Genomic DNA, 25,152 nt, shown 5'->3' on the forward strand with positions numbered 1-25,152 from the left:
AGTCCCGCCCCCGGCGGGTGGGACGGGCGGTGAAGGGGGCGGCTAGAAGCGGCCGAGCGGAGGGGCGCGGCCCGGCCGGTGCCCCCCCGCCGCGGTTACCCTCCGTCCCCTCGCCCACCAGGCTCGGCGGAGGCCCTTGCTCCCGGAGAGAACGGTGGCAGGGAAGCCGAGTTGCCTGGCAGCTGCCTGCCCTCTGCCTGCCACAAAGCCGCGCCAAATCCCAAAGAACTCCATGCAAAGGAGCGATATTCCCAAATGCCGGCTCTCCGCGCCCGGTGGGATGGTTGTTACGCACCCTCACTCAGCCAGGCTCTTTTTGTTCGTTTGCTTTTCCTTCCCTAAAAGCCCCGATCGCGCCCGGCCTTTGCCGTTTTCCCCCGGTGACAGCGCACAGGCCAGCGGCCGGCGTTTGGGGGGGGGGGTGCGAACACCCCCCCGGAGCTGTGCCGGGGCAGCTCGGCGCAGCCCCCCGCTGGGTTGCCGGGGAAGGGTCCCGCTCAGCCCGGCGATGCAGGGCGTGCTGCCCGCCCTCCGCAGCTCTGCCGCCGGCACGGGCTGAGGGCTCCTTCCCTCCCTCCTCCGCCCCCGTCCCCGCCGGCAGCGGGTAGCGTTAACGGCTTTGAGCCCGCTTCCCGGGCGAGCGGCGCGGTTTCCCGAGGCCCCGCGGGATGCTGCTCTCCCAACAAGCGCCGCCGTGATTTGGCAGCCGCTCGAACTCCCGACCTGTCTCTCCTCCCCGCATTGGCTGGATGCGGCCGGTGCCGGCCCCGGGCGGTGACACCGGCCTCCCCCTGAGCCAGCCGGCGGCGGGCGGGCGGGCGGCCGGTCCCAGCCTTCGCCGGGGGCCGGCGGGGAGGGGGGGGGATGAAGCTCTCCTGGCTGGGCGTGGATGTCTCCCGGGTGCTGCACTTGGCCGCCGTCTTCTGCCTGACCTGCGTGCTGCTGAAGGCCATCCAGCTCTACCACCGGCGGCGGGAGCTGCTCAGGGCGCTGGCCGACTTCCCCGGCCACCCGACCCACTGGCTCCTCGGCCACGTCCACGAGGTAGGGCGAGAGACGGCTCTGCGCTGCCCGGGGTGGGGGGAGTGGGAGTGCGGGGGGGATGATGCTGGTGGGACTCCTAGCCATGGTCCGGGAGAATTGCTTCTCCCAGTCCCGGGGGGGGGGGGGGGGGGAAAGATGGGCACCCTTTTTCTCAGCCCTACAAACTGCTGTCTCGGCTTGTGATGCCCGGAGAACAGCGCACGCAGGCTGCTGCAGAACGCGCGGTGGAAGGAGGTGGGAGCTGGCTCGCAAGCAAAGGAAGCGATAATGGAGCGTGGCGTGGGCCAGCTCGTCCCGGGGTGTAAGCCGGCATCGGTGCTGGAGGCAGCAGAGCCACGCTGCCGTGTCCCGGGGCACAGGCTCCGCGGTCACCTCTCTGCTCCTGTGAAAGCCAGGGCACGGCCGCTGCAGCAGTCCCTGCGACGCTGAGCAGATGCACCCTGCTCCCACCATCCAGAGGCACCTTCTTTCCCTTGCCAGCTCGCATCGGCTTCATGGCCAGGTGAGCCAGACAGGGCACTGATCATTTTGAGTCACGTTTAAGCCATAAAACGCATCCCAGGTATAGCATCCGGCACAGGGGCCACAGATGGTTTTAAGGTTGCATTAAAGCCACGGCTAACTACACCCGCGTACATAACTTGTTCTGTGCACTCATGGCGTGGATGCCTGTTCCCCGAGGTATGCGCTTGCCCACACAGGTCAGCGTGGCTGCCTCGGCAAACAGATTTGCACCACTCATTGGCAGCTTCACGAGGAGTAACTGAACCGCCTGACGTGAAAAGGCTTTTCCGTACATGCTAAAGGCTGCTTCAAATCACCCTGACCTCTCCTGGGCTCTGCTGATGCCCTGCCCTGGCCAAATCCGTGGCACATTAAATAACTGGCACCCTGAAAAGCAGCTGGGAAGTCGGGGAGGGGAGCTCCTAGGGCTTGTTTCTGTGCCGTGCCAGCCCCAGTTTTGCTGCGCTGGACGGGACAGGCAGTCTTTTGGCGATGTAAGCATGAAGATGGGCCAGTTCAGGGCTTTGTTGCGCTGCCAGTTAGACTTTAAAACTGCAGTAAAATAAAGTATGTTTGCCTGTTTGTCATTTGTGACTCTTTATCCCGGAATGGGATTTAACCATTTGCGCCAATCACTTGCTTCCATCGTGGCTAGGTTATTCACGGCTAGACTTTTACCTCAGACAGTATTTTTTGAATAATTCCTGTTTTGCAAATTTAATCATTTGCTGATGGAATGCCGCTGAATTCCCCAGAGCCCAACAGTTCATTGAGCCAGTGAGGAAACTGGCACTGCTCTGGGCACATGCTGAATACAAAGTTTACACCCACCTCGGAGGAGGACCTGAGAGCTGTATTCAGGGAGACCACTGACATTTCCTATTCTGTTGGTTTAAAGGGATTAATTGCCAGTTTTGATTCAGGTCAGTTTAGTATCTCAAATAGCTTTGTCATGCTTTGGGTGGGTCTCCTGGGAATACAGCACTTTGTTTTAAAGCATTCTTAGGTATTAGTCTCTGCTTATCCAAATCACTCGGCAGAAATTACATTAAAATATCTGGAGAGGTTGTGTAGAGCTGTTCAGTCTCACTGCAGCAGCACTACTTAGTTAAAACCCAGAGTGCCAGCCCCGAGGTGGCCAAACCGACTTCCAATGGCCACGGGTGGTGGGAAGCAGAGGAGAGCGGGGTCGCTGCCCCGCGGGCGCAGGGGAGCTGTCGGTCCCTCGGCAGCCCTTCGCCCGCATCTGCCCTGTGCGGGTGGCTGGCGGAGGGGAGCCAGCCTGGTTCTGACGGAGCAGGGCGCAGCTTCGTGCTCAGATTTCAGCTCCTGTGTTTTCTATTTCATTTGCTATAGGCATGTAGTCATTAGAAGTGCCTTTAAGCGCCTCTTCCCAGATGCTTTTAGCATTGGATCTATTTCAAAACTTGCATTTCCGCGTGAGATCAGGCTATTACCTTTCTTCCCTAGACCCAAGTGGGGGTTATACTTTTCTTTTCAAGCCCCCAAGGGAGGAAGAAGTGGAAGTGATGGTCTTTCATGCAGAGCCTGGTAGCTGGAGCCCTGGTTGAGGAGCAGGAGCTTTCCATTCCTGTTCCTCTGCAGCCCGCAGGATTTTACACCTTCTGCCCCAGGAGTGCTGGGCACAGCAGGTGGAGGTTACTCACCTTGGAGGTAACCTTTCCTCTCAAATAAACCCACCCCAACCTCTGCAAACACAGGGGTGGTTCTTGATAGCACAAACTGAGGCTGGCGCTCCAAAACCGAGGTTGGATGCAAAGGCTTCTAGCTTTAGGACTTGTGCCAGCGAGGCTTGCTCAGCATCTCCCAATTACCTCCATTTATGCTTCCTGTGATTTCGTGATGGGAGGAAGCACAAGCAGACCTATCAAAGGTACTTTCACGTGTTCAAGTGTCACTCAACCAAAGGCGCCTTGCCAAGCCCTGCTTCTGCTGGCATTGCCAAAGCGGTGGGCGCTAGGGAGGGCTGCCTCCTTTTACCCCCAAACTTGATCCCTGCAACCAGAGAAATCGATAGTTCTCTTTAATAAGTCCAAAATCTTGAACTTGAGCAAGAGAAGTTGAACGACAGCCTTCTATCATAAATGATAACTGGATGTAGTTTGTCATTCTGCCAAATGCGAGAGACGTGGGGGACGGGCTGCAGGGACCCCCCCAACTCACAAGGAAGGGGGCTCAGCCTTGGAGCACGGAGCCTGGACCTGCCCCCACTCAGCCTACGTGGTCCCCTGGCAGATGCCCCATGGTTCCTGAGCATCCCCTCCGAGACAAACCTGACGTGTGTGATTATTTGAGTCGAAGCCATCTTCCAGGTTGAGAAACACTAGCCAAACTAAAAGCTGAGCTGAGCTAACTCAGCACCGAAGCAATTGAGCAAATATTCACTGGACTCAGTCAATGGTGTGACTTTGTGGCTGATTTCTGTGCCAGTATCCAGATGTAATTAAACTTCAAGCTTCAAGTCAAAGCAGCAGCTATGTCAGCCCTAGCTCACCAAAATCCTTCGCCCTGCATATTGTGGCAGAGTAGTTTCTGTTCAAAGAAAAGAGAATTCTTACACGGCTTTGTCTCCATGATCTTTTTTTCTCTGCCTGACTTTGGAACTTTCCACTGATCTTTCCACTTGTTCTTTGGCTATTGCTGTTTAATATACAACAACACTGGCTGAAAAAGCAATAAAACGGTGATCACTTTTGAAGAGTGAACCTGCCAGTGCTGCCAATACGAATGCTGGTGCTCATGTTACTCCTCAGCATGCAGCTTCCAAGGACCGGAGATGAATCTTTCTGGGAGCACCAGCCCTTCATCGCCTATTAAATTCAATTCCTGGAAATCAATGAAATCTTAATCTGATGTTATTAACCAGTGTCCCCTCCGCTGTAAACTCCGTTGGTGACTGTGGACTCATTCTGTTGAATTCTACATGGACACTGGCCTTCTCCAGCTAAATGGCTGGAGGAAGCTGTGGCCCAGGTTTCCCGATCAGGAGGCATAATTGCACTGGGACGGACACAGCAGTGATGCCATGGACTGCTGTAAAAGTGCTGCTGTATTTTCTCATGACTGCAGGTGCTGATTGCTCAGCCACATGCAAGTGAGAACATATTTGCACGTCACAAAATGCAGAGGCTGTCTGGGCAAATCTGTGTCTTCTTTGGGGTGGCCATGGAAAAAGAGCAGAAAACGTATGTGCACTGATAGGCACCACCACTGTCCCTAAGGATGTTCCCCACGGTTAGGGTCAATTGATAAGGAAGAATTATTTTATATGAGGTTTAAAAGTAACAAGCATCTCTACTTCTGATGCTCTGCAAACCCAGAGGGACAGCAATTTGTTTGCCATTACTTGGTTTTGTAATACAGAAAGACCTTGAGCTTTTTAAGACAGTGGTTTGGGAGATTATTTATTTTTTCCTCTGAATCTAAGTATTCTTTCTCTTTTTACTTCCCCACAACTACAGTTTCTCAAGGAGGAAGAGGTGCTGGACAAGGTGGAGATCTGGGCACAGAAGTACCTATACGCTCACCCTCTCTGGTTCGGGAGTTTCTCAGCATTCCTGGTTGTCACCGATCCCGACTATGCCAAGGCTCTGTTGGCCAGAGGAGGTGAGGAGATGATGCCTTCAGCTGTGGAGCAACAACCATAGCCTGCAGATTTCCCATGCTAGCCTAAAAATTCATAGCAAGGCAGGATTTCACAGAGAGGTTGTCTTGCAGAAATCATCTAAAGGCACGGAGAGATATCCCTCCTTCATGCCATGCCCTTGGTGCTTCACGCACAGGGCTGTGGAGGCGACCGGGGCCCCTCCAAATCTGGCAAATCAAACTTCCTCAAGTGCTCCTTGAAAAGTTATCTTCTCAGTCCCTGACCCCAGCAAGGAGAAGACAGCTGGAAGCTTTTTTCTTGGCTCAGACCCCTGGCTCCTACTGCGGAGCTGTATCTTTAGTGCGTCCAGAGAGAAAGGTATTAAACAGTGCTGTCTGGGAGGGTTAATAATTTATCACACAGCACAGACTTTGGACTACCAATATTCTTGTTTATTCCAGTCTGGGCATCTGCTTTTATACATGTTTCTTGCAGCTGGGCCAAACAGTGTTGTTTTGTTGTGAAATACTGATTAATTCTGCAGGGATGCCACCAATTAGGCTTCATACCCAATCAAGAGTGAGAGCCCAGAGGGAGTTTTCATGTGCAAACCAGTGGGTTGATGCTACTGAAACATTTACCATTTTAATTTCTATTTCTTGATGATTTTTTTACAGATCCCAAGGACAACATCAGCTATAAACACCTTGTCCCATGGATCGGTATGTATTCCCAGATCTTTGCCTACCAGGAATGATTCTGAAGTTAGTCAAGAACATGCTATAAATAAACAGCATTGTGCTTGTTCCCTGATGCAGTTATAGCTTAAGGCTTCCTGAAATATTTATGTTTATTGAAAAAGGTGCTAAAATAACGCTGTTTTTCGTGATTCGAGGATAGAAGGTTCAGACATAGTCATACGTACAAATAAGAACCACTTACGTGTCCGTAGTTAACAAAGGGCGGTGATGGGAGAAGTTCAGATTCAGTGGAGGACTGGTGAAAAATGCATCTGCTGCTCTGAACTTCTCGGCTCCAGCAGTGTTGCTGTTTCTTTTCAGAGGCAGCACTGTGTTGTTTCGGTGAGCAGGGCTCTGCTCAGCCCTGGGAACCCTGGAGCTGACAGCAACGTTTGGAAACGCTCTCTCGTAGCAGCTCAGCAGATTTAATCATGCTCCTTGTAGGCAGAGGCTGTGTCTGCAGGCAGGTGAAAGCAGCCTGCTTGTGCCAAGCAAAACATGCCTTGACTGTGTTTCCCCAGGGAACGGGTTGCTGATCTTACACGGGCCAAAATGGCACCAACATCGAAAACTCCTGACTCCAGGGTTTCATTACGACATCTTGAAACCATACGTGGCCCTGATGGCAGAGTCTACTAACGTGATGCTGGTAGGACTCATACCTGATGCTCCTCTCTCTGCCCTGTTTTCTTTTCCCTGATCCTGACTGTTTAGTAGGTAAATGCTGGAGCAGGGTTTCCTTGCAGTGCCCTTATTCACAACCTGGTAATTGTAAGGATGGGCTGTAGCAGTCAAGGTTTCTGAGCCACCACAAATCCCTGCCTGTGGTCTGGACGGAACAAGCAGGTTGAGCCTCCCTGCGGGGACTATGTCTCTGGTGCTGCTTTGGGCTCTGTGGCTAAGGTTGGAGAATTAATGTTAGTGCTGTCCCCAAATCTCAATCCCAACTGCAACTTCTTACAGGGTGTTTTTGTAAATGAAGAATTGAAGTAAATAAAGGTCCATAATAAATCCCCAAAATGTAAAGGTTGGAGCAGAGCTATACTGTGACCTAAGGTTGAAAGGTATCATTTGCTATCAACATACCCATGACTGGATTGCAATCCCTGCCTTGCCTAACACACAGTGAAACTGCACTGTTCTCCCATCCATCAGTGCCGGGTGTGATGGAAACCAGTGTGAATTACAGGTGAGGGTCACCAGCCTTTGTGCACATGGACCAGCAGGAGTCTGGGTGCCCGAAGTATTCCTCCTCCTTTGCCTCCCTTCATCCAATCTCCCCAGCAGGTCCACATGGATCCTGGCTGTCCTCCCTCCCACCGGCCAAGGGAACGGCCAGGAGCCAGGGGCTGAAGAGCCGGGAGAGCTTTTGCAATGCACACTAGTGCCTGGCAGTTTATAATTCCTCGCAGACAATGCGAAGTGCCTATTGTGGGAGCCCATGCCACCAGGTGGCAATCGTTGTATGTGCTAAGGACATAAGTCTGTCCATATAAGCCTGGTTTCATGCTGTGGGAGCTCAGATGTGACTGTGCTCCTCCATCTCCTCCCTTTCTCAGCTTTTGAGTCCACTGGTTCCTTACAGCCATGAAGGGACAGGGGATTCAACATCATTTCATGTCTGCCAGGCAAGAGAAACACTATTTATAGTTTCTCTAGGGATCCCCTATGGGAAGAGTTGAGCAAGAGCTCCTACATTATATGCTGGAAAAACACAGTGGGAGAGAGATCGTGAGATGGAAGCTTGAATCTTGAACACCAAAGGCACCAAAGTCGCATGTGCTTGTGAGAGAGAGATAGAAAAACACAGACTTGGGGAAGCCCCATGCCAACATACACTGCTCTTGTGCGGGAAACACACTGCACCCTAAGAAATACTTTGGTAACACACCCCATCATCCAGCAATGCACCCATCCTGGGCTCCTCCGGGGTGCCTTGGTGCCTTTGCCCCAGGGTAGGGTGTACCAGGGCTCACCGCTGCCAGGATTCAAGAGTAGCAGCTGCCTGAGGCAAATCTTGTATTAATAAGCCCCCTCTTGGCTTCCCTCCTCTGGGATTTTGACAGCATCTAAGAGATCCTCTTCTTTTTTCCATTTCTCTGGGACGTATCCCTAGCTGAGCACTCGTTAACCAGAAAGCAAATGTAGATCACGCAGAACTGTCCCTTACGTTCTCATTTCTGTCTGCTTTGTGTCCTAGGATAAATGGGAGCAGCTGATCACAGACGGGAAACCAGTTGAACTCTTTGAGCACGTCAGCTTGATGACTCTTGATAGCATCATGAAATGTGCCTTCAGTTGTCACAGCAACTGCCAGACCAACAGGTCAGTGCTGGCTGCCCCAAACCCTGGCAGAAAGTTCACAGCTCCGAAGGGAAGCGGGCAAATTGCTTGTCATGATGCTCCCAAATTTACAAAGTTCCACCATTCCCCTCTCCCCAGGAAAAACACCTACATCCAGGCTGTCTATGACCTATGCCTCATGGTGCACCAGCGCCTCCGCATCTTCCCCTACCACAATGACATCATTTACTGGCTCAGCCCCCACGGATATCGGTTCAGGAAGGTCTGCCAGCTCGCTCATGACCACACAGGTATTCCCTGCCTTCGTCTTCTCCCAAAGCCTTTGAGCAGGTTGGGTGCTGGCTGACCAGAGGCAGTCGAGTTACCTCCTTGCCCATGCAGTGATCCTGCCCGGAGGCTCGGAGCCGGGATCCAAGCAGAGCATCAGCTTGCAGCAGTGGTGCAATCTAGGCATGAAGCAAGGGGGTCTTACAGCTCCTGGATTATTAAACTGGACTAACGGAGGAATTTCCCTCTGGGAACGCTCCTGTTAAATGAGCTGAGACTGGTGAGACAAGGCATGAGCGCTGCAAGCAACACCGATGCAGGGAATGATTTTCCTTTCCAGGCCAGGTGTGATTTTAATGCAGGAGGGGTGGGTAAAATAGGCTGAGGAGCCTGTGGTGGACAAAGAAGTTTGCAGAAAAGGATGGCAATGTGCACGGCGTTTGTTGCTGTGCTGCTGAAAAAGCCAAACTGCCTGGGATGCAGAAGCATACATGGCAAATGCATCATGGACGGAGTGGTGGTCACCCCCTTGGGTGAGCTTTGCATTCACAGGGCGATTTTGCAGCTCAGCATCTCCTGCCCTGCTGAACCTTTAACTCTTTCTTTCCCAGACAAGGTGATCCATGAGCGAAAGGAGTCCCTTAAAGATGAACAGGAATTTGAAAAGATCCAGAAGAAGAGACATTTGGACTTCTTGGACATTCTACTGTGTGCCAAAGTGAGTGGTGAGGAGTGGGTGTGCAGCAGGGCAGCAGGGTGCAAAAGCCAGTCAGTCTTTGCAGGGGTGCCACAAACCACCAGAGACCCTCAGGACTGCACAAGCCATTAAAATAAATTAGCCCAGTCCTGCCCAGTTGAGGAGGGGCCAAGGTGGTCCAATTTTCCATCACTGAAATGGTGGTAGCACCTGTTGGGGAATACAACACGCAGAGGGATTTCATAGTCCTGGTGGTTTAATAGGGGGGGGATAAAGGGATTTATAAGTGAAGGAAAAGGGCCCCTGAACTCACTCTAAACAGAGATTGATTTTGTTTATACGTATCCCAGGGGCATCGCCACCCCCCTTTGCAATAGCTGAAAGAATGTAATGGTCCCTTCTGGGATATTATATTATATATATATATAAGGGCCATTAATATAAATATATATATATATAAAATCTATATTATCTGTATTATCTATATTATCTACATTATATTTTTTATATATATATATTATATATTATTTATATATGTATGGGCCACTGAAAGTGTCTCTGGACTGTTAGGATGAGAACGGAGCTGGACTGTCCGATGAGGACCTGCGTGCTGAGGTGGACACGTTCATGTTTGAGGGCCACGATACGACAGCCAGCGGGATCTCCTGGCTCTTGTACTGCCTGGCATCACACCCTGAGCACCAGGCACGGTGCCGGGAGGAGATCCAGGGGATCCTGGGGCACCGGGAGACACTTCAGTGGTAAGGTTGCACATTTCCTCAGCTGGTAACTTTTCTCCCGTCGCTGTCATTTCTAAGCGAGCAAATGTCTTCAGGGCTCGAAAGCTGGGCTGCTAAAGGTTGCTGTGTGCACAGGGACTTCATAGGATGGAGCAGATACTGCATCCTTCAGCTAAATCTGCCTCCCTGCCCTTCAGGACCTCAGGGCTCATCTTACCAGGGCAGACACAAGAAAAGGGCCAGACCAGGAGGGACATGCTGGATGCCATGCCAAGACCTGGGCCACCGGCATCGCTCTTTGCTCTCTCCTGTTTTCTCGCCACAGGACGTTGTAGTCGTGGCTTTTCACCTTTTGCTGTCACTTTGCACTTGAGCTTGTTCAGAGGTTGTTAAGGTTGTTCAGAGGTGTCTTGGGGACCCCAGCCTGCAGCAGCCTGTGGTTGGACGTTGCGGGTCCCTCCGTACGCCCCATCTGTTGCAAGGGGGTCTGCCCAGGGGGATGATGGCTGTGGGGCAAGGGGCCTCCCGGCAAGGGCAGCGTGGGGAGCGGGGAGCTCAGCCTGCCTCTGTCCCGGCAGGGAAGACCTGGGCAAGATGACTTACAGCACCATGTGCATCAGGGAGAGCCTTCGCCTTTACCCACCGGTGCCCGGCGTGTCCCGGCAGCTCAGCAAACCCATCACCTTCCCCGATGGACGCACCTTGCCAGAAGGTCTGTAAATCCCATTCTTCCTTCACAAAATTGTGCTCTTGGACATCTCGCCGCCTGCCGCAGAGCAAAGGCGGCAGCCCTGCCTCTGTGACCTGCTCCTTGCTGGCACAGACGTTCAGAGAGGACTGTGTAGATGTCGGCATCCCATTGATAGACCGAGGTCTGGGCTGGGTGGTGGCATCCCAGTGACATCCTTCCTGCCGCCACCGCTATAGGGCAGCCGTGCCAGTGCCAAAAGCCCCTTGTCATCCTGGCCAAGCACAAACTCATGGTTCACCCCTTTTGGCAAACTGCAGGCACAGGAGGGTGGGGACCAGTCCCATCCTGACTTGCGGCGTGGGAATTGCCCTGTGCTCCTCTATTCCTTCTCTGATTTGGCACACAAGCAGGCAGCATCAGGGTGGGGACGATGTGCCTATGGTGCCGGTGCCTTCCTCATTTCCACCTTTTGCCTGCTTACAACTAAACAAATGGAAAATATTTAGTTTTCTCTGAAGCCAATGACAAAACCCTCATTGGTTTCCAGTTGACAGATAAGACCATGATGACTTAGACAGACCTTTGTGTGAGCACGCTGCACCTTCCCTTTAGTTTGTCACTGAGCCCTTTTCTCCTCCTCGATTGCTTCACAGGCAGCATTGCCGCGATAAGCATTTATCTCATTCACAGAAACCCTGCAGTATGGAAAGACCCTTTGGTGAGTTTTCTTTTGCCCTTCTAATAATTTTCCCCTTTCTGCTGTGCCTCTTCCAATGTCCCCTTCACCTGTTAGCAGGAGAGCAGAGCCCCCACTTGCTCCCAAACATCTTTGCCCATGGGAATCATGCTGAGAAGCAACCACCTTGCGTTAGTCTCAGCCAGCGGTGGCACAGGGCAGTCAGAGAGCAGCGTTGGGGCTGGGTGCTGCCCAAACAGAAAGACAAAAAGTGCTGCGAAGAGCTTGTTGTATTAACAGGCAAAAAGATGATTATTTGCCAGCCTACAGGTGGAGGATTGAAACCTGGCTCCCTGGTTTTCATCGTGTCTATGTCTGGTTTATCTTGGCAACACCGTTGCCAGGCTCGGTGGAAAGCAAGGGAGTTTGGTGTATGAGTTTCAGTCCATCTCAGAATGAATTCTCTCTCCAATGGGGTTGCTCAGAAATTATGGGGTGTCATGTTTCTGAAGATACTGGTCAGTACTGTGTTCCTTGACTAATTGCTTTTTCTTGCTGCATATTCTTCATTTCCAGGTGTTTGACCCTTTGCGGTTCTCCCCAGAGAACATCTCTGGCAGACACTCTCACGCCTTTCTGCCTTTTTCTGCTGGAATGAGGTAAAGTGTATTGAATGCTGAAGGAGTAGTGTGGAGAGAAAACATGCATCCCTGGAAACTGCTCAGCTCTAGAAATGTGTGCTGCTGTTATAATTGCTATCAGGGAAGCACTCACAGAGTGCTTTCAGAGACTGCTGCCTGAAGTCCTGGTCCTGCAGTGTTAAACAGTTCAGGAGCATATAACAAGCGTTTGTGCTGCAGAGGGATTCTGATACCAGCAGGCAAGATGGGAAGGAAACATCTCCAGGCCACTCCTGGGGACCAGGAACCAGGTCCCAAAGCTGTGGAGAATCCTGCTGGCATCATGTGGGGAGCCTGCAGCATCCTGGGCTTACCTGCTCTCCTCCTCTCCTTGGTGCAGAGACCCCATCTCACCCCCCCACCCTTTGATTCCCCCTTCTCCCCTGCTCCCAATCCTTCCCTTTGCCCTGTGCTCACCCCGCCAAGGCAAACATTGCAGACCCTCCTGCTTGGAGACCCACCACCTCGGCTTTGCTGGCCTCTCCTTTGGCTTCCCCATCTCCCCTCCCTCTCCGTGCTCATTGAACACACATTCAGGAGCTCCCGATGCTCCCCCAGATTCCCTCTGCTCGGCCCATGTCCCTGCTTTTGCCACCCAAAATACTGCCTGGGGCCTCCAGAGCTGCAGAGGGGAAGGGTTGTGTGCTGGTTTGAGAGGGCTGGGATCCAGCCGTGGGGCTTTATCTGTGCCCAGCACTGAGGTGGAGTGGCTGAGCTGCTCTGTTTTACCCCAGGAACTGCATCGGGCAGCAGTTTGCCATGAACGAGATGAAGGTGGCGCTGGCTTTGACCCTGCTCCGCTTCGAGCTCTCACCCGACCCCACCAAGCCTCCCTGCAAAATACCTCAGATCATCCTTCGCTCCAAGAATGGGATTCACCTGTATCTAAAGAAAATCCGCTGATGCTGGAAAACGTCCTGCCTTTGCTGTAGGGAGGGACCAAGCAGATGACGGGACAATGTTTCTCTGGGGCAAAAGGTGCAGGGCAGGATTTGGGGATGAGGATGCCTGATTTCTGTGCTTCTTCCACCAGCTGAAAGCCCTTTTTGGCCTGGGCCCAGGTAGCCTGGATGGCATTGCACAGACCCATTGCCATCTGCTCCACGAGCGCCAGTCTCGCAGCGGCCGGGCATGGCCATGCCTCTTTGCTGGCTGTCCCCTTGCCCTGCCGTAAGGGCTGGGAACTTCTGCAGGTCCCACCAGCTTCCTCCTTACCAAATCTTGACTTCGCACTCATGTCCTGGCCAAATTCGTGACCGTTCCCAGCCCTGCTCCGTCATCAGTGCCTAGAGGTCAGCCCTCCTCTCCTGCCGCAGGGACAGCCTGTGGCAGACCTCTGTCTCTCTTCTCGCACTCAATGGTCTCTGTTTTGTTGAAAACACTGATTCCAGTCTGGGCTCTGAAATTCTGCCTAAAGTGCAAAACTTCTGTAATTTTTGTGTTAATAAACCAATAATTAGTCCTGTAATAGCAGCTGTGTCAGTTTTTATTGCTGATGCTTGCCCACTTTGTCACAAATAGGGTGTCAAACCCCTTTAGGAATGGGAAGTGGAAAGGAAATCCATGAGCAGCAAAAGACAACCCTGGGGGTGTCTGGCCGGGCCCCTGCCCGCAGGTCTCCAGCCACAGCCAGCCAGCATCTCCTTCCATGGGCAATCCCTTAACAGGGGTCCAATGTGCAATCTTCATTTAAAACTGCAAGGGAGGAGTTCTGATAATTAGAAAGGGGGTTTTTTTCTCTCTTTTTTTTTTTTTTTTTTTTTAATTTTCCTAAGCTGATAAAGTTAGGAGAGTTGTATGCTTGAGGTACACTGGAGGATGCTAGTGAGCTGTCCTCTGCCTCTGCAGGAATCATTATTGGGGTAGGAAGTGTCAAATTGGGAAAACCCAAATGCTGCTGTTGCAATTAGCATTGCGGTGACATCAAGAGCGGTTCCAGCATCATGAGCAGGCTGCTGTGCAGCAAGACAGCGGCTGACTTCATACAGCTTTCATCTGCAGAGATAAGGCAGATAGAATGCAGCTGGGGAAACAGGAGGACCTTTCTGTGAGATACACTGTGCTACACTGTCAATACCGCAAGCCCAGTCACTGTTGAGCCCCATTAACGGAAGGTTATATCAAACATAAGGTTTTGTCCAATTTTAATTTTAAGTGCACAAGGAGTGCCTGTATTAAATGAGATAATACAAATAACTGGTGTCATCTCTCACTCTGACCATATTACCAACCCACTGCAAATGTCACACCAAAGGTGTCCTCAGAATGGTTGTAATTGAGAAGCTGCAAAAACCAGGCCGGTTTATTGTGCAAATAAGGTTGCCCATGCACCTCTTCTGCCACATCACCCATATCTCTAACCACAGCTGTATCCACAGCTACCGCCAAGCCCCCCCCAACCCCTCCTGTGTCCTCTCCGCTTACCTTTGTGCCAGCACATCCAGCTGCCATCAATAAAACCTGCCTGCCGTGGGGTGCTCGCTTAGCCAAGCAGCCTCGAGAAGACATATCCATCAGCCAGCTTCACCTCTGATCTCCATACCTCATGGTGCTCCAAGCACCCAAGCCACAAATTAGTTCCTCCTATGAGCGAAACCTCCAGGTTGCCCTGAAACGACTGCTATGATTCAGTAATATCCCATTTCAGAAGAAATGGTAAAAGAAAGAAATAGCCTGCGTGCATGGGTAACACGAAGGACACGACTGCGTCAGCCAGCTTCACCCTGAATTCAGCTACAACTTTGTTGAGCCTGAGTACACAAAAAACACCAAAAGATTCCCACCCTGCCATGGATTTGCATCCATAGTTTGTGAGGAGAAAAACTTGGGTCACTCCATATCCCGGAATAAGTTAAAGGAAAGCAGAAAGATTTATCTCCTCCTGATGAGGCTTTGGTCCAGGAGGAAAGCAGTAAATGCACCTGGCTCAAACTTGCTCAGTCACAGCCTCTAGTCATATGGCAAGTAGTAAGCTGATAAAAGCCAGTTTCTTCAGTTACATTCAATCATATTTCAAGGTCACTGGGTAAAAGCCCATTGTGTAAAAGATGCAAACTCACCTCACCTCAGTTGCTAAACTAAGGCTGTTCCAGCTACAGCAGCTGAGGAGCTACATATTAGGGGTGATGCCAATATTCCCATACAAACCCACAGTCGTCCTTGTACGCTGACCAGACGCAGCGTGATGAAGCTCGGCACAGCCAAGCCGTGCAGAGAGCCGTCACAGCGACAGCAGGAGTGCCGTGCATGAAGCACGAATGGAAATGGCTGTGTATGAAAGCACTAGGCGGAATAACATAAAGCAAAGGTTGCAAAAATGGCCTGTATCAATGACCAGTGACACAAGTGACAGCAGTAAAACTGGTGACCGCTGAGGAAAGCGCTGTTTATATGAAGGCTGGTGGCCCACGTGCCAGGAAGACCACGGTGCAGATGGCTCACCAGCAGAACACGTGTGCTCTGGTGGTAGGAAGATGGAGCAAGGTGGCATCACCTTGTACCTGCCATTCCTCTCCCTGTCTTTAAGGGATTGTAACCCCTTAGCTTCCCATTTCAGGTGAGACCTGAGCTATAGATTGCCACCCAGTGAGCTGAGACAGTACCGAACCTCCAGGAAAGACGAGGTGCCAATCAAGCCCCTTTCCTCTCTTCTTCTGTGCTGGGACCTGAAGCAGTTTGTGATCAGATCACCACAGCCAGAGACTGAATGAACAAAACTGGCTGCAAATGAAGCTGACCCTGCGCTGTGACCCACCAGAAACTCCTTTGCTCCTTATGGCCACGGAAAATGTACCCACAGGAACTATTTTGCAGGGCCATGGAAATGCACAGACATCTCACCAGTGAGAACAGGAGCAAATCACAAGTGCAATTTAAAATTCACACTTAGAGTTTGCAAAGGACAGAGGATTTAAAGCTAAAGAAAGGCTTAGTGGCACCAGATACCTGGATTCAGCGCCTAAGTTTGATGTGCAGGGCTGTGCAGAGCTCAAGCCAACTAGGTAAGAGGACAACCTTTTGCTGTCATCATCACTTTGAGAAAGCAGCCGGAGAGCATCTGCCAGAACAGGCGGTTCATGCATCCTCAGCGCCAGGAGCCATCGGCAGTGCTGGAAGCCTCCCCCAACCTCGTCCCTCCTGCATGCATCTTCACGAGTCCATCCTGCTTCTTGAGAGCACTACTGCTGCCTAGAAAGGGTTTGCAGGAAGACCTGCTATTTTTTAGGCAAAAGACATGAAAATCTGTGATATTGAGTTGATAATTTTAAAAAAGAATAAGTTTAAAATAAATAATAAGAAATAATAATTAAAAAAATAAAGATTGCAGCAGGTTCTCACAGAAGAGCATGAATGGAGCTTAGGAAAGTGGGGAGCTCAGGGGCCAGCCTCAGCCATCGGGATTACCCCACTTCCCTGAGCTGGTCTGGGTGGGTGAGCAGGGATTTCAGTATATGGCAGATTATTTTATATACCATGCTGTCTGGCAAAAAAAGCACATGAAGAAACCAAGCATCAGGCCAGACTACAGTCTAATCCAATTATTATTTTCTGGGCTCAAAAGCAGGAGATCCAAATGCCATTTCTCTTTTCAAACTTCTTGTTCCTTTGAAAACCAGGACTTTTCAGAGGTAAACTCTCCCAGGAAGAAAAATATTTCCTTCACAAAAAATCAGAAGCTTGTTGAACCCCATATTAGAATCTGAATAATGATGCTACTCCTTTCCTTTGTAATGAACTCAACCAAAAGAACAAATCCGAACTTATAATGAGAAAGATATATTTTGAAAATACATTTAAGCTTTTATGTGAAGGCAGTCCTTGTCAAATGGCAGCTCAATCAGCACACAGTTTTAGCAGTTGCCCTCATTTATATACATAAGGATCAGGACTCTAGAAAGTAAAATGAAAATAAGATTTCTCAGTAAATGTGCTTTTCCGTCTCTATTCCCTGCTCTTCAGCAATGTTGCCTTTCTGCCTGTGCCAGGAAAACCGAATCCCAGTTCAACTTATTTTCACTTCTGAGTTAATCCAATTTATTTTGGCCTGAGCCAGCTCCTCTCCAAGAAGCGGGAACGTCGGCACGACGGTAGGGCACCCGCTTTGCAGGGGATGCTCGCTGCGGCTGCAGCCCCTGCGCTGGGGCAGCCCGGGCGAACGCCCGCACGCTCCAGCTGCCTGTCCCCTCTTCAGACGCGAGGTGCAGCTCTCGAGTTGAAATCAGAGATATCCCTACAATGGAGAGAGACAGAGTATGCTTATTAAAATGTAAAATGTTATAAAACCATGAGATGCCGCAAGCTCTTTGGAGGGTGGTATTAGGATACAAAATTATCTTGATAAGTTGAAAAAATGCTGAAGTGAATGGGATGCGAGTCCATAAGCACAAGCACAAAGCACAAGAGCAGGCACAGCCATTGCACAAAACCTAGAGCAGAAAACACTGAATAGGCAGCAATCTCTCCAAAAGGTATTTTGTAGATATAGAGGCTGACAAAAGTAATACGAATCAATAATATCCTGTTGTTGTAATCAAAGCAAACATCATACTTGCATGCATAAATACAAATATTTCTCAAAAATTTTTCGCTTGCATGTCCTTTCACTAGATGAAATGAGACAGTGTCCTTCAACCCTGTTTGGAGATATAAGTATAAAGGCAACTGCATTTACTCCAAAATGTACCTCACCTACATATTATAAAGCTTAAAATGAGAAAATTTTTAATCAAAATAGCTGAAGTCACTAGAAGCAAATGACATACATCTCTGTATTGGATTCAATTTTCTTTTAAAGGTAAGATTTGAAAAAAGCACCGTCTAAAAAGGAGGGGATGAACCTTGGCACGCAAATGTGAAAGATTAAAGCAAGACCATCTGATGAACAAGAGCACAAGGCTGAAATCACGGTGTACCCACTGAAAGGGAGCACATAAACAGGGATCAAACTAGGGGAACTTGGCATAACAGTCCTCATGTAAATAAATGGCAGTTGCTAAATTGCATTTAGGTAGATACAGATTACATAGCATAAAGCACTCCCTGGGGTTTCTTAAGCCCTGACATAGGTTGCCCGGGGAATCTGCATTTTCAGAGGTTTCAAGAGCAGGTCACCATTTTTGCTGCATAATCTAAAAGCCCAAAGAATGCAATGAGTGTGGTTGTCCTGGTTTTGGCTGAGATAGGGTTAATTTCCTTCCTAGTAGCTGGTATAGTGCTGTGTTTTGGATTTAGGAAGAGAATAATGTTGATAACACACTGATGTTTTAGTTGTTGCTGAGCAGTGCTTACACTGAGTCAAGGACTTTTCAGCTTCTCATGCTGCCCTGCCAGCGAGGAGGATGGGGGGCACAAGAAGCTGGGAGGGGACACAGCTGGGACAGCTGACCCAAACTGGCCAAAGGGGTATCCTATCCCATATGATATCACACTCAGCGTATAAACCAGGGGGAAAGCTAGCCGGGGGGCTGCTGCTCGGGAACAGGCTGGGCAGCGGTCAGTTGGTAGTGAGCAATTGTTTTCCATTTGCATCACTTGTTTTTCCTGGGTTTTATTTCACTCTCTTTTCATTATTTTCCTTTTCACTATAATTCGTCATTATTTTATTTTAATTTATTTTATTTTATTTCAGTTATTAAACTGTTCTTACCTCAGCCCATGTGTTTTCTTACTTTTACCCTCCCGATTCTCTCCCCTATCCCACCGGGGTGGGGTGAGCAAGCAGCTGTATGGTGCTTAGTTGCCGGCTGGGGTTAAATCACGACAGTGGTGTAAGGCTACAGCAGGGTACCTCTGGTCTGGTTTTTGGGAGTGGCCTGAATCAGGGGTAGAGGAAAAGTTGCACTGCTGCTTTCCCAGCTAGATTGTCCAACACGTGAATGTTCCTGGCCCTGGGACAGAAAAGCCACGCTGCTCCGGCCTTCACCCTGTTCAGTCATTGCTCCCCCCGGGACTTCTAGGATTTGCTAAAAATCTGCCTCTTCATATCTGAAGAGGAAAAAGAAAGGTGCTCTGCAGCATTCCTGTCCTCCTTTCTGTGTTGTGCTTGTGGCTTCTTGGCACGGGAAGAGAGTGGAGTTGTGTTCCCCCTGCAGTCGCATATCCAAACCCAACATCAGATCTGCACACAAAGGTCTCCTTGGTGCTAACACCCTCGGACACCAGGAGCTAGAGTCACGCTCTTCTAAATAACGCCATGCATGGCAGCTCAGCTCCCAGCCTCCCCAGGCCACATGGGCCAGCACCGCATGCCAGGCCAGCCAGCCTGTGTCCCGCATCCCGCATCCCGCATCCTGCATCCCACATCGTGCACCCCATGTCCCATATCCTGCATCCTGCACCTCACATCCCGCATCCTGCATCATCCCACATCCCACTTCTTGCATGCCACATTCCATATCTCATATCCTGCACCCTGCATCCCACATCCTGCATCATCCCACATCCCGCGTCCTGCATCCCCCACCTTCCATGGCTGCTCTGCTTTTGAACTGGAGAGCTGGGCTGAGGCTGCAACAGGGCTTCTGGGGCAACTGTGTCCCAGTGCCAGAGTGAGCCGGATCTTTCCAGAATGTAATTTCTAAGACCGCCTCCCCCCAGGTACCTTTCTCCTCCTAGATAGTAGAGACATGGTAGTAATAAAAAGACCTGGTCACATGGGATGTATAACTCAGAGCAAGAAAGACAGTCAATGACTAGGTGCAGAGAGGTTACCTCATTCTTTAATCCTTCCCTACTTTCTACAGAAAGGGTAATTGCAAAGATGATGAGCTGACCTTGGACTGCCTGATTCAGACCTTCAGATAACTAATTTAACAAGAACTTGTGAGAGGGGCTATGTGGGATGCAACAGCATAAGTCTTTGTTTCAGTTAAAAAGATCTTGGATTTTTCTCTTTTCTACAGCTTGGTCTTTCAGATGATGCCATCTACTCCCACAGTTATTCCTTTCCCAACAGAGATTGTTGTTATAGCTGTACAGCCACATCCTGGTCACACAAAGGGTACCCGTCCATCACTGCCTGGTAGTGGTACTTTCTCGCACGCTGCCAAGCACGACGGGAGCAGCAGAACCAGCGGCGAGAGCAGGTTGCTCACACTGCTGGGGGATGCGGTCCCTGCCCAGGACCCATGCTGCTCTCCAGGCAAACCCATTATCAGATGGTACCAGCAATTTCCATCTAAACCCCGCTGGGATTTCACACTGGAAGCAGCCTGTAAATTAAATAAGTATTGCAACATATTTGTAAGACAGCTGTATTAAATACTTCCAGATATAAATTCATCCTCAAGACATGTGTGGTCAGATGGGATCCAGGCAGCTCACATTACTCTGCAACACTTGCTGGGCTCTTGCCATGATTTCCTCATATATCATGTGTTTGGAAGCTTGAAACTTTTTTTTTTTTTTTTTGGCATTACAGCTACATTTCATCTGTCAGCACCAAGCACTGCAGGAACACACAGGGACAGATGGGCCTGGACTCTTCTTCCTATCTGAATAAACACAGGCACAGTCAGGAAAGCAGCTGCTGCAAGTTCACACTCTGGGGCAAAGTACCAATTTGCCACCTAAATTTCACCTGCTCGGTAAACCAGTTCTTCTGCAATGAATGCCAACAGTATGAGTTAAGGCAGAGATGAAGATCCTCTCCTTCTTCTGTTTAGGTGTCTAAATTAAGTGAAGAGACACCCAAGACCCTGACAGCAACTTCCGCAGCCTGATGTGTCGGTGGTTGTGATACGGAATGGGAATTCTTCAGTGTAACTTTTTTTTTTTTTTTTTTACATTTATGGCCTGACCTGTCATGGCATACACTGCCATCACGTGGACATCCACAGCATCGAGCCAACCGTGCAGAGGCTCTTTGCAAATATTTGACAACCTTCAGAGTGCCCTTTAACACACAGCTGTAGTTTTGCCAGCCCCAGATGTCCAGAAGGTCAAGCCGAGTCTCTGTTCACCCTGCCAACCTGCCCAGACCTCTCTGGCTGCTTTGTCATGCTGAGATCTTCTTTCGGAGGCTCCGTACTTCAGTTGGGACGCCTGGGAGCAACAGGGCTGTAGGTTCTCCTGGTGCTAAGCAGACTGTTTCTGGCCTTGTCCCAATCCCTTACGATGACCAGACCAGTGCTGTTCCCTTTCACTTTTCTCCACTTGCAGCTCTGTGGCCACTTCACTTTCCCTTTTTAACTTCGGCAGGTTTCTTCTCCTGCAAAAATCCCTGAGTTATCTTCCCCAGGCTGTGCTAAAGAGTGTCAGACCAAATGTTCATGGCCCCTCTTACCATGAAATCTGTGAAATACATGAGAAAGGCATTTCTCTCCCCTCCACCAGTGAAACAGAAAATGCAGAGGCTGGATCAGGCACCCACTTTTGCTATCACCCAAGCTCTCATTCTTGTTCCAAATCCCCATAAATATGGGTTTAGCCACCCTGTCCCCCATGTTCCCTCCCTATCAGCTCAATGTTTGACATCTCACTTGACCTTCAGGACAACCCATATCCCCTTGGCCCCATGCTTGACAGTTGTTACTGGTTATTAAATAACTATCAGGGAGCCAGATGGGTAAAAATCCACCCTGTTCTGTAACCCATTGTCAAACCCATTGTTCAGGGACTTTGTCACCAATGAGAATTTCTATGTTGTTGTAAAAGTTTCATCTGAGGCCACGTCAGCAACTCCACCAGCCTGGCCCCTCCACCTGTGGGTCTTGGGGGATTTCTGAGTTATTTTGTAAGTGATTGCTGAAGGGTGCCACAGAACACCCCAAAACAGCTCCACTGGCGCTGACCAAAGGCTCAAACCCCAACTCTCCCTGTTTTCCTTACGTGGACCTTGAAAGGCACCCAGCCACATGACATTGCTGGATTTATGAGCGTGCTGCAGGTCTTCACATGAGGGACCCACAGTAGTAATCCCACCTCCCAATGTCCTCAGCCCCGTGGAGTTCCTCTTCTCCTCCCTCCATAGTCACAGGCAAGGCCAGATAAGAGGCTAGTTTTTTATGGGCTGTTTCCTAGAGGGGGGTCTCTGAAAGAGCCTAAAGGCCATTTTAGAGCTGGTTGAGAGGAAAAAAATCCTGGAGGAAGGACAGCTCTGGGGCAGAGTCCATGATGCATTGGAGATGGGGAACGGGGTCTCTTGTAGCATACACCACTCAAACCTAACTTCAGGGTTAATCCCAAGCATCATGGCAGATCTGTCCAAACTCTCTCTGTGACCTCATCTGATAGCAAGAGAAAGCCCATGGTAACATTGCTGTCCTCACACCCTTCACCTCCCTGGCTATTTAGGTCAGCCCCACATTTTGAAGGCAGCTTGCAGAGCCATAGATCTGGCCTAGACAGCCCGAAAGTGCCTCCTTGTGCCGCATGTTCATCCTTCTCCTCCTCCTCAGGTAGGCAAGAAGCATCAGCAGGAGCCTCCTGACCAACTCCAACCCACACACTCCCCAGCCAGCTGCCCAACCAGCCAACTGGCCAGCCAGCCGAACAGCCTGCACTGCCTCCTCTCCCGATGGGAAGCCCATTAATCACAGTGCTGCAGGACAGGTGGAGGATCATAGGAAGAACTAGAGGTACTAGATGTGTCTCCTACACCTTCCATAGCCGTGAGGTCCCTGGATTCAGGTGCTCCTGCTCAGGAGTGTGAAGTTGTCATGGCAGATCGGGTCCCTATTGCTCTGGGCTACAGCCAAAGCCTTCCCTAAGAAATGCCTAACCTGACAGACTGCAGCCTTCTGCCTCCTAAAGAACAATCTTTATCTCTCCTCTGAATTTTCACACAGATCCAGCTGGCTCAGCTCAACTAAGATACGCTTAGTTTCATGAAGATGGCCAAGTGTGTGAAAAGCTAATGCTGTGCAGCGCCTTTCAGGGGTGTTCTCCAAGGCAACACAAGCAGAGACACCGTGTTCTTTAAATTTTAAAATTGTTGACGGATGTGGCTCTAATGACTTACCAGGCTCCGGCTCAAAGGATGCAGCATGTCAACAATTGATGGGGAGAAAGCAGGATGACAAATGCCAGCCAGAGAATATAACTTCTCCTTCCTCTTCTTCCCAGTCTGAAGAACCAGAGACACCATATTCATGTAAGTTACAGGGGTCCAGTTCAGGGGACAGTCACACTGGGGAGCTGAAGGAATGTGCTAGGGCAAGGCTCAAACAGCCAAAGCACCCAAGCCCGGGGAGATATAAAAGATTTTCAGCTGTCGTCATCGTCCTTTTCCAATGCATCTTCCTGCCATGCTAACAAAAGCCCGGTGCCATGCGGACAGCTGTAGTGTTGACTGGGTCACCTTATCCCAGCTGAGGAACTTATGCAATCACTATTTCTAGGGAAATGCTGAAGAAACTTAGTGTTATAAATGACATAGGCAGACTAGAAAAAGGGTATTTGCAGCCCAGGAACAGACTAAGAGTAGATCACAGAGTTGATGTCTTTCAAGAGAAAAGTGTGTTTCTAGAGCAGTCTTCTACTACGAGCATGCAGAAGCAATGGACAGACCCCATCTTCAGCCCAAACTTTAGCAGGCACCTGGACACACATGGTAGGAGCCAGCTGTTAGCCAGCTGACATCCCCAGTGCCTTTTGTGCCCTGGGTACCTGTGGTGGCAGGTGTCCCAATGTCAGCGTTCTCGTCCCACTTTATGTGGAAATGTCCAGGCTGCCAAGTTCAGGAAGCAAACCCAGAAGTGAATGAGGAGCTCTGGAAACATCATCACAGCTGGAGCTAGGGGCTACTGTTAGAACTGCCACTTCCAACACATCATGCCTGAGCATTTGCAAATTATCTTATCACCACCTGAGAACTAGGTGATGATGCACATGACAGAGACCACATACCACACTGGCTAATGTCAGCAGGGGGATAGATGTTCACCCAGCAAATCTGTAGTTGAACTTCCAAGAGGAGACAGAAGCAGTGACATGCACAGTCAAACATCCCTCCAAAGGACGTGATGGTGGAGCCACCTAAATCTGCAGGGTCCCCCTGTGATCCATTCAGCTGTGAGGTTCAGCCTTTGTATGGCACTCAGCATCCTCTAGCTGATAGCGGGGAGGACAAATCCTCTCCCTTGCAAGGACCCACAGGTAATCTTGCAGTGCCTGTGTCGGAAGGAGAGTCAGGATGAGCATTCCTGTCCCACACGCTAGTTTACACACTCATGAAGAGAAAAAAAAGCCTTGCTGAATTAGGTTGTGCATTTCAGCAAGGGAATTTGCACAGATGCAAAGTAAAACTGCCCCAAATGCCCTCAGTTAGGGGGCTTTACACTGTGACCTCCCAAGAGGGGTTGAAAGCTCAGAGAAGTTGCGTGTGAAAATTGCAGGTGAAAAGGGAGTTGCTTTAACAGTGCTTCTTCCTGAGGAGCGCCGTGCACCACATCGAAGCATTTCTGCAGTCTGTTGATTTTTCTCTCGAAGAGGACAGGATAAGTCCAGCTTTCACAGCTGGGCACCTTCCCATGCTACACCCAAACTGGCATACACCGTGACCTTCAGCCTGCTTGCAATGAGCAACATATAACTACAGATGAGCCATATATCGACAATCCCTTGCATGGGTTTGTAGCAGCCGCTTCACACCTCCCTGAGACTCAAATATAAATCGTACCTAGGGCTTCATCTTTGCAATCATTAATTAATAGGCCACAAGCCACCTGAGGGAAAAGTTACTCACTTCACTAACTTGCAGACATTTTTGTGGAGTCAGGTAATTCCCAGAGAGTGGGTCTTGTAAGATTTTTTCATACATTCTTTCTGTCTAAAAAGTTTAAATATTTTCATTGGGCTTGTGCAGATTCACTTCAGCCAACAAACTCCATGTCTCTGTTGCTATAAAAAGGATACATGTCAGCAATGAATACCAGATAAACAGTAGTTTTTTCAGTAAAATGACTCTGTTAGCAGAAAACTTGGGTTTCAGTTGGCCATGGTGTAATTTAGACTAAAAACTAAAGTGGCCAAACATCGGAAGACCCTTGTCTCGGAGACATGTTAAAATGAAGAGAAACACCCACAAAATTCAGCAGTCCCTATGTAGTAGCCCATCAGACTGCCAGGTTCAGCAGCTGATGACCCATCTGATCCTCATAATATCCCAACATCCAAATGAGAAATGCTTTCAGCCCATCTAGGGATCCTCCTCTTCGGATTAGCCTGGAAGTCACTCACACGTGGCAGGCTTCCAGCCCAAG

General features: G+C 50.0%; 1 protein-coding gene across 1 annotated transcript; it reads left to right on the forward strand.

Annotated features, from left to right (window-relative positions):
- Positions 1-835: 835 nt before the first annotated feature.
- On the forward strand, positions 836-13,423 carry LOC128148277 (cytochrome P450 4B1). The gene is made up of 12 exons (XM_052801951.1): positions 836-1,044; positions 5,031-5,175; positions 5,833-5,877; positions 6,417-6,544; positions 8,096-8,220; positions 8,338-8,489; positions 9,078-9,184; positions 9,734-9,924; positions 10,482-10,615; positions 11,248-11,312; positions 11,847-11,929; positions 12,685-13,423. Exons 1-12 carry the CDS (start codon positions 865-867, stop codon positions 12,851-12,853), a joined length of 1,524 nt encoding a protein of 507 aa, XP_052657911.1. The 5' UTR covers positions 836-864; the 3' UTR covers positions 12,854-13,423.
- Positions 13,424-25,152: the final 11,729 nt, after the last annotated feature.

The sequence above is a fragment of the Harpia harpyja genome, chromosome 11, assembly GCF_026419915.1.
Source record: "Harpia harpyja isolate bHarHar1 chromosome 11, bHarHar1 primary haplotype, whole genome shotgun sequence".
Lineage (NCBI taxonomy): Eukaryota > Metazoa > Chordata > Aves > Accipitriformes > Accipitridae > Harpia > Harpia harpyja.